This window comes from Rattus norvegicus, chromosome 4 (assembly GCF_021556685.1).
Source record: "Rattus norvegicus strain SHRSP/BbbUtx chromosome 4, alternate assembly SHRSP_T2T, whole genome shotgun sequence".
Taxonomy (NCBI): domain Eukaryota; kingdom Metazoa; phylum Chordata; class Mammalia; order Rodentia; family Muridae; genus Rattus; species Rattus norvegicus.
Genome location: NC_141537.1, coordinates 129,560,227 through 129,573,146, shown reverse-complemented (window position 1 = coordinate 129,573,146; position 12,920 = coordinate 129,560,227). Strand labels below are relative to the sequence as shown.

General features: G+C 47.2%; 1 protein-coding gene across 1 annotated transcript in view; it reads left to right on the top strand.

Moving 5' to 3' along the window:
• The first annotated feature begins 293 nt into the window (after positions 1-293).
• The window catches only part of Suclg2 (succinate-CoA ligase GDP-forming subunit beta), a 259,106-nt gene continuing 246,479 nt past the window's right edge, over positions 294-12,920 (top strand). Inside the window, 1 exon segment of the mRNA NM_001100750.1 lies at positions 294-385. Within this exon segment, the coding sequence (NP_001094220.1) occupies positions 296-385 (90 nt within the window). The 5' untranslated portion in view covers positions 294-295.

The window sequence follows — 12,920 nt, the reverse complement described above, 5'->3', positions numbered from 1 at the left end:
GCCACATGGCCTTGGGGTGAGGTGGTGAAGGCGGTGGGGATAGGGGTAACATGGTGGGGAGTGGGTGGGTGGGTCCTTCCACTCTCTTCACCACCTTTCTCCTTCCTTCCTTTTTCTCAATTCCCTCACCCCCTGCTTGCTTCTGCACCCGCTTTCTTACCCGCCCTCTGTCCCGCCCCTCTCTTCCTCCCCCGCCCCTCCCCGGCCCGCTCCCTCTCCGGGCCTGGGCCCCGGCCCGCTCCCTTCTCCGCCCCCTCCCGCCCCCTCGCGGCCTCTCCTCAGGTTCCTGGTTAAGATGGCGTCCGCGGTGGCCATCGCGGCCCAGGCCGGGAAGCTTCTGCGAGAGCGATCGCTGCGGCCCCGACTCTTGGCGGTCAGGTCCCAGGTGAGCGCGGCCGGGACCACGTGAGCCACTCGCTGTGGTGCCCCATGCTCTGCGTTCTCTTCGCCCTGCGCGACCCCTGGCGACCCCGTGCTCCCCGCGGCTCGGCCGGCTGTGCGGCGTCCGAGCTGCTGGACGACCCTGCTCGCCTCCCGCGGGAGGTGTCGGGGATCGCGGGGGTCTGGGTACACACCCTACGACCCTGGTCGTCCTAACCGCTCCCCTCAGCCGTGCAGGGCACTGGAACCCCGAGCTGGGGGCGAGTTCCGAAAAGTTCGGCGCACTGTTGGAAGGCAGAGGTTTCCCAGCCGCTTACTGGCTCTCCTGGGGGCGGCTCTAAGCCTGAGCTTGCTCGGCCGGCCACGTGCTGGCTTCCCAGGCTCCCGAGGCAGCTCACCTACCAGAGTCAACCCCGCGGGGTGTCGCTTGTGCCCACTGTGTGCTTGTCTGTGGGGACCTGTAAGGGTCCGGGAGGAAAGTGGGAGTCTAGTCCTCCTCTCTGAATGGCCTGTGTGAAAACTGCCTACCCACTTTGTCCATGCCTCCTGGAGACTTAAGTTGGACCGGGAGCAGTTCCTCCACATTGCTCTCCTGTGGAATTTACCTTCTTCCATTTGCGAGCATCTCAGTAGAGTGAGGCCTTTGGAGGGGAGATTGTGAGTTGGCCCTGACACTTGGAGAAGCCACGCAACCACTTATCTTCCTACTGTCTTTAGCTAACCCCCCTCAACCCCCCAAAGAAAAGCTTTCCTGTTCAATGAGCAGCAAATCGCTACATTTTAACCAAGGCGTGCCTAGGGCACTACGAAAAAGAAATAACTTATTAATGAATTTTTTTGAGTTACTCTAAACTTTGCTTAATTATGACATCTGTGAAGGTTTTTCTTTCTTTTCGTTACCTGACATTCCATCTCTCTTGTTATTGTTAATGGGAATTTAAGAGGTGCTAATACTTATTACTGTAATGTCCTTAACGGGCACTTGGCAGTGTGGTGGGTGAAGGAGGAGGGTGGTGGTTTGTCTAATTAAACTCACAGATACCTGCTACAGTAGTGTAGAGCTCTCTGGGCGATCTACAGCCTATTCACTCTCTTAAGTGCTGTGAAGAACAAGAGAGCTGGGGTGCCGTTGCCTTAGATTTGAATTGATGAGAAACATGGAGCCCAGGCACTGAAAATCATAAGAGTAAGAAATGATTGCCCAGAGAAACCTAAAACAGAGAGCTTAGCTGACCTATGTTGTCATCTTCCCTATCCAAGTTGTGGAAACCTTGTCATACATGGGAGAGTCCGGCTGGCAAGCAGGGGTGAGAGACCTCTTACCTACATTGGGCAATGTTCACTGTTTACATACTTGTATGTTACTTATTGTTATGGGAACATCAGGCCTCGTAGAGTTTGGAGGTGGTTCTGGCGGGAAGAACACTTCCTCCCCAAGCCTGAGAGTCTTAGCTGGAATTCCTTTCACCCATGTTAAAAAAAAAACAACAAAAACAAACAAACAAACAAACAAACAAACAAAAACAGGCAAACCCGTGTGAGCTTGTGACCCAGCACCGGGAGGAAGAGACTTGTGGGTTCCAAGAATTGGTGAGGTTCCACTTTAGAGAGAGATATCTTGTCTCAGGGAAGTAAGGTAGATAGTGCTAGAAGGAGACGGGTGACTTCCAGGACAGCCTGTTCGTTCAGCCTGTTCTCTGTCTCTCTCTCTGTCTCTCTGTCTCTCTGTCTCTCTCTGTCTCTGTCTCTGTCTGTCTCTGTCTGTCTCTGTCTCTGTCTCTCTCTGTCTCTGTCTCTGTCTCTCTGTCTCTGTGTGTGTGTGTGTGTGTGTGTGTGTGTGTGTGTGTGTGTGTGTGTGATTAGTTTTTGTTTGGGTCTTACTAGCGAACCCTAGACCTGTGAAAGTCTGAGGGTGGTGACCAGTACTTCCTGGAACTTGAGTTACTGATGGTTGTGAACTATAGCATCCGCTAGGACTGAACCTGGATCCTCTGCAAGAGCAATAAGTGTGCATTGTAACATGTCCAAGACCTGAGCCATGCTCACGGTCAGGTGGTCCTGTGTAGAAAAGTCCAGCCCTGAGAAGTTCACTGCCCTGTTCAGGGTTACAGAGCGTTTGAGACAGAGCTGATGAGTAGGTTTACTTCACGTTCCCACTCTACCAGAGTAGAATCCGGCGAATGCTCCTTTTCTGGGTAAATCAGTCTGCCCACGAGTAGAAACGGTTAGCGAGTCACTAGTGCCACTGACACAGTTCTTGTGGGAACATCTTAGAGTTGACAATGTGAGTAGGTAATACCGCCTGTGACTTTAAGGAACTATGTCTTCGTACCAGCTCTACTCCTTTCTCTTGCTGGGCCCCTATTCCTGGATCGTAGCAGCCACTACAGTTAAGTAAGCATGGTTCATTTTTCCCACCAAACTTTGGAATCTTTAAGTATTTTAGGAATCTGTTGGCACTCTCGGCCTCGACCTACTTTGCACAAGCCTTGTGAAAGCAAAACAAAACAGGTGGGCAGGCCAAGGTAAAAGACCCACTTTCTGGAAGCAACTTTAGCTTGTTTCACAGAAGTATCCACAGAATAACATCCCTCCTTGGGTTAATGTTAACAGTTGACACAGAGTTTTCATGGTTAATGTCATTGCAGTTTCTCTTTTTATTTTAAACTTCTGCCTCTGGCTTCACTGTTTTGACTTTTTTTTCTCAGAGCTGGGGACCGAACCCAGGGCCTTGCACTTGCTAGGCAAGTGCTCTACCACTGAGCTAAATCCCCAACCCCTGTTTTGACTTTTTACTGATGTTATATCCGTTCTAGGGCTGACTTTGGCCATTTCTACACTGTCACCATGGAGGACTGCTCCAGAACCTGGGAGTTGGGGTGATGAGTAAAGCAGGCAAAGCCCTCTACCACTTGGTCCTTTACTTGATTGGAGGTAGGAAAAGGAAAGATTATAGATGCTACAGTAAGAAAGATGATTTCAGGTACTGATGAAGCCATAATGAAGTCAAACAGGGCCACACAATGAGAAATAACTAGCTTCACAGGCAGGTGTGTGAAAGCCAAGAAAACTTGCTCCATAGTCTTGTCTGGCCTATGTTGATCAGACTGGACTAGAACTCATGAACTCATAGGTATCTGCTTGCATCTGACTCCCAAGTACTGGGATTAAAGGTATTTTTTTTATTAAAAAAAAAAAAAACTAACCAAAACCAAAACCAAACATAATACTTGTTGAAAAGTGTGTACATTAGTTATTCTTCTCGTTGCTATGGCAACAAATCCAAAAAGGCGGCTGAGGGAGGAAGGGCATCATTCTGGCTCACAGTTTGAGTGTAGCGTATCTCTGTGTAGTCTATCCTGGCAGGGAACGCAAGGCCGCAGGAGCGTGTGGCAACTGGTCACACGGTATCCATGGTCAGGAAGCAGATGAGATGAGCTGTGCTCCTTCGTGCAGTTTGGGAGCACAATCCAGGGACAGGTGCCACCTGCATTTAGAGGTGGGGGAGTCTTTCCATCTTGGTTATCTTAATCTAGCAGTGCCCTCACAGGTATGGACAGAGACTGCTCTGCTGGGTGGTTGTAGATCCCGCCAAAGTGACAATATTGACGGTCAGTGAATAGCTGGGTAAACGTGTACAACGTGAAGGCAGTCCTTAGTGCTTCTACCACTACCTGTTCTCCACAGAGGGAACCGTTTACCCTCTTCCCATGTCGATTCTTTTTGTTTGCCATGTAAATAAAGTTATACAACACGCACGCATGTGCTCGGCACTGCCCTATTCTATCGATAAGATCCTGAGTTTTGACATTTGGAATCTGTACTGAAAAGGAGGTAGCCAAATGGGATGGGAAGCGGGTGGTAAGACAGCAAGTGCAAAGGCCCTGGGGTGGGAGTGAGGTCTGACAAGTAGACAAGGTCCAAATCACGTGGGTCTCACGTGGAGTTCTTAAGAGCTTCATGGTTATGTGACAGCCACAAAGTTTTACAGCTATTATAACAGGAAATGGCTGGGTTTAAGTCCTAGGGCTCTGAATTCTGTGTCCCACATTACTATGAGAAGTCAGAACTCAGGATACCTTCACAGCTTCTGAGGGGGTAGCTAGCAGTTCAGGAGCAGTCTAATAGCTCTTATAGCTCCCCTCCCCCATTCTCTTAGTTTGTTGAGGTGTAGGGTCTTGTATAGCTCCAGTTGCCTTTGACTTTGAGGCAATCCTGGTTTAACCTCCCAGTGTTGGCATTACACAGCCATGCCCAGCTACACTTCCTGGTCGATAACTCCAGCTAGCCCTTTAGGGATGTAGATGCCATGAAACCTGGTCCCATGACCCAGCCACTGAGTGCCCAGGAGCCCATTTGTCTCTGCTGAGACTTATGGGAAGAGCTGTTTGGAGCAAATAGTAATCAATTATATCCCACTCCCTCTCCCTCTCCCTCTCCTTTCCCTTCCCCCTCTCCCCTTCCCCTCCCCACCTGTTTCCCCCTCCCCCTCCCTTCCCCCCATCTCTCCAGGTTCTCTCTCATGTAGCCCAGGGTGGCCTCAAACTCTTGCTCATCCACCCTCTATCTCCTGAGATTACAGGCATGACCTACCACATCCCGCTTTTTTGTGATGCTGAGAGTCATACCTAGTCCATTGGGCAGCGGCAAGCGCTAATCTCAGTCCAGGTAGTAATGACGCTTTGTAGAGAAGAGCTGCCTTCGGGGCGTTTCTGTCTCATGATGCCTGTGTGAAGTTCAGGGAAGCTTGTATCTTAAGGGCTGCACAGATAGATACAGGAGACACTGCCTTTCAGGTCTAACTTTGGGGTTCCGACTGTGTGGTTTTCTTTGAAGCCCAGAGGACTGTGAATGGTCCAGGGAAACAGCTTACATCTGTGCCTCTGTTCTGGGCTACTTCAGAAAGAAGGAGCAGCCAGCACTGTGCTCCTGGCAATGGAGACACATGGATGCATGGTTTCTTGTTTTTGTTTGTTTGTTTGTTTGTTTGAAATGATCTCATTGTATAGCCCTGGCTATCCTGGAACTCGGTATGTAGACAAGGCTGGCTTTGAACTCTGATCAGGCCAGAATAGAGATCTGCCTGCCTCTGCCTCTGGAGTCCTGAGATAAAGGTGTGTACCACCGTGCCCAGCTATGCATGGATTTTAAAAGTGAAGGGCTGAAGGCTGTAGACACATTTATACCAGCTAAATCAAGTCAGGAGACTGCCGTACGCCATGGCTTACCCGTGTCTACCCCTGCCCTGGGAAATAAATAGCTTGGCCTTTGTTCTTTTCCCATTTTTTTAAACCAAAAAAATCAGTCACCCAATCAAAATCAACCAAACAAAAAAAACCCCAAAACAACAACAACAACAAAGAAAAGCTACCATGCCCGCTGCTAAAGAGGATGCTGGATTTTCCATAATTCGGTGCTAAGCTTTTGCCCTGCTGTGGAAGGTCTGATAGCTCCTGTACCAGATCAGCCTTGTTCACTGTAAACAAAGCCCTGCTTTATGGGAAAGGGATTAAGTGCACGGGCCCAGCATAGCCAGAACTGTGTCAGCCTTGTTCCCTAGCTGGGTTCCGCAGGCACCAAGCCTAGAAAGTTGCTGAAATGTGTCCCCTGGGAGGTGGAAAGGAAAGGACACGGTACCCTAGATTGCCTGTCCTTCAACCTCCTTACTACTCAACCTGGAATCCTCCTTCATATGGCACATGCTTTCACGTGTTGGAAAAGTTTTGCGTGGTATATAAACAGTTAAATAAGTAAGAGCATTATGCTGCTTTGAAAATTAACATCAGGGGTTAATTCGCTGAAGGTTGGGTGATGGGGCTGGCACCCCAGCAGAGAATGGACTGCATGCCTGTCAAACGCTGTGGGGGGAAGAAGGGAGAGGGAGTCAGGAGCACATGATAATGCTGACTAGTCAGGCCGAGGAGAAAGGGTGGATGGTGCTGTAGAACGCCCAGGACTTGGCCGATCACATAGCTTTACATCAGAAAGCCAAACAAATAGCGTTCTTTTGTCAGATATTTTCCGAATGCTTACTGCATGTGCCCACTGCCACAAAGTTCTACAAAGAAAGTATTTTATCATGAACGTAGTGTTTAGGAGAATAATGAGTAGGTTAGTGTACCTAATTGTGAGAGGGAGTGAGAGGTGGCGGAGGGAGGGAAGGAGAGGGAGGGATGGATAGGAGAGACGGAGAGAGCTATCAAAATGTTTGTGGTCTAATTGCAAAATTGTTGCACAGCCCAGTGTTACACTGTCATGGTGGTGCTGTGGTTGAGCTCTGTTCTGAGACCTTGTTGAATGTGTCCTACATTGGACCATGTACTTATTTCTTTGGAAGAAATAAGTTCCCTTGACCCCTGTCTGCCCTCCATCTTCATCAACTCACAGATTCTCTGTTAATCTTTTGGAAAGACCCTTCCCTGACGATCTGACGGGCTGCTTCTATCCAGTGATTGCTGATTGTATCTTTTCTGCTTTATTGCAACCTAGAACACATGACTTAAAAAACCAAAGCACATGACTTGGCCTTCATTTTGTTTATTGTCTGTCTCCCGTTCTCCCTCACAAATAGAATGTGAGCTCCAGGAGACGGGACTTTCTTACACGTTACTCTTTCCCCTGCCACCCTAGCTAGGTGTTCTGTAATGGTTTGTGGTCTGATGAATTAGTGGACTGCAGAGACAAGGGAGAGGCAGGTAACAAGCTGAGAGGTGATGTAGGTTAGAGAGGAAAGGACCAGCTGATTGTCAAAGACACTAATTATCATTTAATTTGACTGTAACCCTCACAAGATCACGGCAGGATGGGGGTGCTTGTGCCATCTCCAAGCTCCAGGCACAGAAAGATCACATAATAACTGGCTGAGAATGCTAGTGCCAGGAAGTCACCTGCCTCATGCCAGTGAATAGCTTATGCTGTTAAATCATTAAACCCGATTACCACAAGGTCTAGTTTGGGCTGAGCCACCCAGTTGAACCCATGCGTGTCTGTCCTGCACCAACACCTCTGACTTTGGTATTCAGATTGGGTTGGCCCAGCCTGCTGGGACTGCATCCATCTCTGGACTGTGATCGAACTCCTCCTTTTCTTGCTCTGAGACCTGGGAAACTGTAGCAGAAGACAGGAGTTCTGCATTTAATTCAGTCTAAATACTAGATCCCCAGTGCTCCTGCTGTGCAACTTGGAACAAATGATTATTTTTAAAAATTAATTTTATTAGTGCATATTAATTACACAGAAAGCAGGCTTCATCGCGCCCTTTCCACGCGACGTCTGCGCTCGGAGTTGTTTGAGGATGTGGTATACATTCTGTGATGGAATCTGGAGCAGATGGTTGAACTTGACTCTCCCCTGAAATGGAGTTCTCACAGGTGGCTATAATGACTCAGTATGATTTATTAAACATTTGGCATTATGATTAGATCAGAGGCCTACAGTGATTATTTCTGTTGCCATGAATGTGGAGCTTAAATTGACTTGCCTTTAAAGAAAAGGGTTTACTAGCCTGTAATAGCAGTTCTTCCCTGCGTTTCATATCATTTATCACTTACTGTCACTTCAGAATCATGTACTGATTTCATGCTTCCTTAGGCTTGATTTCACCAAATAGCCATGGGAGACGGGGATGATTCTGCCCAGTTCATATGTGCAGAATTTGAGGCTGAGGAGGTAGATGGAGGCTTGCGCCAAAGACCTTGGGAATGGTCAGTATCCTAGGGATGGGGTGTGGAGAGCTAGGATTGTGAAGCTGGTCCTGTTGATCTTGCCTGGCAGGCTTTCGTAATGAAGAGGTAGTGTTAGGAGCAGAGACACCTGGACTTGGGTGACTTAAGTATTTGAGGTAGGAGAACACCGGAGAAATGACCATTACCACAGTAGATACCATTAACTATAAGAAGTGCTGGCTTAGTTCAGGGAAATGAGTTGTCGTCAAGATGGCATTGATCAGGGCGTTAACTTTGTGGTGAGCTTACTTAAAGGCATGATTATGAAAGGATGGTGTTTAGGCACGAGCTGTGAAGGCACACGCCTGTCATCTGCCTCCAGGACTTATTTTTACCGTAAGACGCAGGGACTTGGTGTAGCATGTGAATTGGTATTGGAGATACTGCAGAGGACAAGGAATAGATTTGAGTAGGTGTAGATCCATGCGTGGGTAGAGGGCCAGGTGTCTCTCTCTCTCCAGTCCCACCCATTCTTCACAGACCTTTCATCTGTCAGTTTCTGCACTGTGGTGTGGAAGTCCTCAGTGCATAGCTTGAAGGCACGGAGGACTTTCGGCAGGGCTGCCTTGTAGAGTTTGGAATGGTGGAACAGTGAGAGATGAGGACAGAGAAATGGGGCCAAATTCAGTGGGTCCTTGTCATTGTGGTGATGAAGGACAGTGGGAGCCATTGAAGATTTAGACAGGCAAGTGGCACAGTCTGGTTGCTGCTTTCTAGTATGTCCTCATCAGTGTGGAGGGGGTTGGAGGCCTCCAAGAGTCATTTGAGAGACATTTGTACCAATATGGTGCTGTGAGTCATTATACCCAGATCATAGCTGTAACCTAGGACGGTAACCAGATTGCTAGGGTTAACCTTGTCCCTTGTGCACCACGTAGTGATGGTTTTTTAAAAAGTTTTTGCATCTATTTATCTATTTTTCTTTTTCCTGTTGCAGTGTCTCCGAGAGCTGAATGTTTTGTTATTTTTGTGTCATAAATTGATTGACATGTCCCTTCCATCTACAAAATACATAAAATGGGAGATGAAGGGGTAGGCAAAAGTTATTATTCAGCCTGGGACACTGGAGAACACTGTGAGTAATTATTGTGTGACAGTAGGCAGAAGCTAGGGTGTCTCTGGAAAACCGGATGTACAGATGCTGTTAATTAAAATGGACTAGCTGGGGCTACGGGGATAGGAAAGAAATATTGATGTTATTAAAGAAGGAGAGCAGTGGGGTGTGGGGAGAGGATTGCTCGGGGCCAAGCTTGATGCCCCGAGTTTGATCTTTAAGACCCACAGGGTGGAAGGAGCAACGTTGGCAAGTTGTCTTCTGCCCCACAAACAAACAAACAAACAAACAAACAAAAAGAAAATACTGGGGCTGTAACTCAGGGGACAAGGAACTTACCTAACATGCAGGGGTTCCTGACACCATCCTCAGTTCCTTGTAAACCAGGCTTGCTGGCACCTGAGAGGTGGAGGCAGGAAGATGAAAATTCAGGGTCACTCTTGGCTACAAAGTGAGTTCAAAAAGCCTGAAGTATGTGAGACCCTTTTCAGAAGTAGGAAGAGGAGTAGGGGGTTATGGGTGAGGGAGGGAAGGAAGGAAGGACAGAAGGAAGACAGGGTAGGGAGAAGGAAGAGATAGGGACTAGACAGGACTCTAGTCCTGCTTTCTTTGATGGGTTTCCATTGCTGCCCTGAGCCAAGTGACAAAAGGGAGACATAGGGTTGTTGCTGTCCCTGGGCAGAGGAGGCAAGCATTTTATATCCTGTATAAAACAGTTCTGATTTCCCTGCCCTCCGAACTGTACTTTGCCCCCCTGCCTGGGTTTTTGCTGGGTGTGTTAGGACCTCAGTAAAGAAGCAGGCATGTAAAAGAAGTGTCCAGAAGGAGAAATGCGTCAGCTTACAGAGCAGAGCACAGTGCAGGATGCAGGAAGCCTAGCTGGATTCACACTGTGAGGGGAGAACCAGTGTCCACCAGTTGTCCTCTTACAGCATGGCCACATGCCCTTGCCCAAACACACACACACAATACACACACACAAAATATATTTAAAAATATAGAAAAAAAAGACCCTCTCCCCCAAAGGAAGCACAGTGTGGTGTGTCCTTCCTAGTTCAGCAGCAGCTCAGGCCTTTGGAATGCTACAGTCCGGTATAGCTTTTCCTTTTCTGCCCTTATTCTTGGGTGCAGGTTGAAGGTTCTCCTAAGGTTTATTTGGTTGTATATAGAAAAAAGGAGAGACTTTCTTGGACTTGTCTGGGGGAAAAAGAAATGACTTGTAGTATTGAAGGGGAATGCCCGAGCTCTCTGAGTCTTACTGGTCACTTGGGGAACATTTCTTTGTACTGTCATCCAGCCATGGTCAATTGAGGTTTTCCATATGTAAGACCAGAAGCTTCGCACCGGTAGGGACACATCCCTGGCTTTCCCTTAGCAGTGTACTGAGACATCCTGGGACCTCTTGGTTCTCTGCTTCCTGCTCTCGGGGAAGAGGATTCCAGTGAGGTCGGGTGGTCAATAAATGGCTCCCCTTTTGGCTGAGCCTCCTTTAGGTCAGCCACAGCAGCAGCTGGCTGTTCCATCAGCCTTGTATCAGCTCCAAGCTAAGGTGTAGGATTCATTCCACTCGAACCATTAGTAAGAAGCTCACACATTTTATTCCTAGAATGATGTGTTTGAGAGCCCATGGGAAGCTGTTTATAAGGTACTCGTGCCAGGATTTCAGGGATAACCCAGAACTGGAATCACTCTGCCAGGCTCAAATCTTGCTTTCAAGGTTTAGTATATTTGTGATTTTGAAGAATTATTGTAAGACTGACTGACTTTATTTACAGTGTCTGAAATGCAGATGTCTTTTGTATTCTATGTCCTGGTGATCCTCCCACCCCTAAATGGTTTGTTAAAAGATCCATTGCATGGCTGTTGGCTTATAATTGTTACAGTTCTGGTAATTGAAACCAGTGCCTTGCACACCACAGCCAAGCCTTGCATCTCTTAGCTACATCTCAGCCTTCATTTGTTTTTGCCTTGTTTTGTTTCTGTTGTTCATCTTGGTTTTAGACTTCACTGTAACCCAGACTGGCCTTCAGTTCACAGTGATCTTGTGCCATCCTGCCAGTGCTGGGCTGCAGGCACTTGCCCTGTGCTTGGCCTTGGCGCCTTAGATCTGGTTGAGTTAGTTTAATTCCCAGGGCCTCTGCTTCCTCATCTGCAAACTAGGCAAAGTACTACTGTAACTCCCTGGCATTGCACTGAGCCTCACACGGGTCTTCTCCTTGGATCTTAATCACTAAGTGTTAGCATTGGTTTGGGTTAAATTATCAGCAAACAGGGTATCTAATCGGGTGGCTTTATTTCCACAAAAGAGCGGCTTTGCTGCAACTCTGGCTTTCCTCTCTAGTCCTTTAGACTCTATGGCCTGTGTGGATAATTAACGGGAAGTAGGGAACTGAAAGCGCCAGGCGGGAAGTGACAATAAGGGGTAGAGGTTCTCTGTGGGGTCTCGTCCTGCAACTTGAGAAGATTCCTGGACCCCCACCATTGCTTGGAACTGGAGATCAGCATTTCAACTGGAAGAAAATGTGAGTGGTTTCTTGCTCTCTATGGATGGTGCACTCTGCATGGTTTCATGAGAAAGCCATCCTGTCCTCTATCAGCGTCGTCTGCTGCAGTCTTTTTCCTGTTGCTGGGATGCTTGACTACAGCCTTGGACTGAAGGACTTATTTGGGTTAACTTCCTTGGCAAGGAAACAGATAAACCACATTTAATATACACTCTCATTCCAGCCTGAGGGTATATGCAGGCCTTTAATAAGTAATACAAAGAAAGTTGGGGCTTATTATTTTTGATTAAGGGAATAAACTATTAATGATGAATGCTTCTTTGTTGAAATTTAAAGTGCCTTTAAAGTGAAGTATCATTAAAATTGAAAGCCAGCAACACAAGGACAACAAAATGAATTTTTTACTGACTTTTAAAAATAATGAAGGGGGAAAAAAAACAAACCAAAGGTGCCACTGAGATAATTAAATAAGCCAAGGATATAGAGATAGTGGAGTTGAAGGTCTCCATGATGCAGAACTGGTGTTGAGTAATGAACAGCTGGAGTCAGGCTGTAGGGAGTGTGGTTGGAATCACAGAGTGAACGGAACTGAGGCGGAAGGCTTCTGACTGGTCCCAAGGACTGCAGGATTGTAGGGTTAGACACCAGTCCTACTAGAGCAGGGTCCGAGTGTCCTAGATCGTTTCTTTTTTTGTTTGATGCCAGTTTATGGGGAGGCTTTTATGAGTGCTATAAATGGATTTTATGACTATATTTTATATAAAATGTAATTTAATATGGAGGAAACTTTACTGAGTTAAACTTTATATAAAAGATGAGAAACCTTTATATAAAGATGTGTTAAAGGTCCCCAGGTAGGGATATCCAGTGGTGGGTCCTCTAATCTTCATGTTGGCATGTATCAGTGTTTCATTCCTTGTTCAGATACTGTCCCATGTGGTCCAGGCTGGCCTCAGACTCAATATTGAACCAAGGATAACTTCGAAATTTTAATCCTCCTGTGTCTACCTCCTCAGTGCTGGGATTGTAGTTCTATGTCACTCACTGTGCTCTGTTTATGTGGTGCTGGAATAGAACCCAGGGCCTTTGCATCCTATGTAAGCACTCTCCCAGCTGAGCTATATCCCCCAATACCCTCTGTCCTTTCTCGGAGGTGTTTTGTTCATGAGGAATCCATTTCTGGCTCAGAGAATCTTTTGCCTGGAACTCTGAAGTTTAGGTTATTGTTTAAATAAGATTAATTATTAACTCAAGACA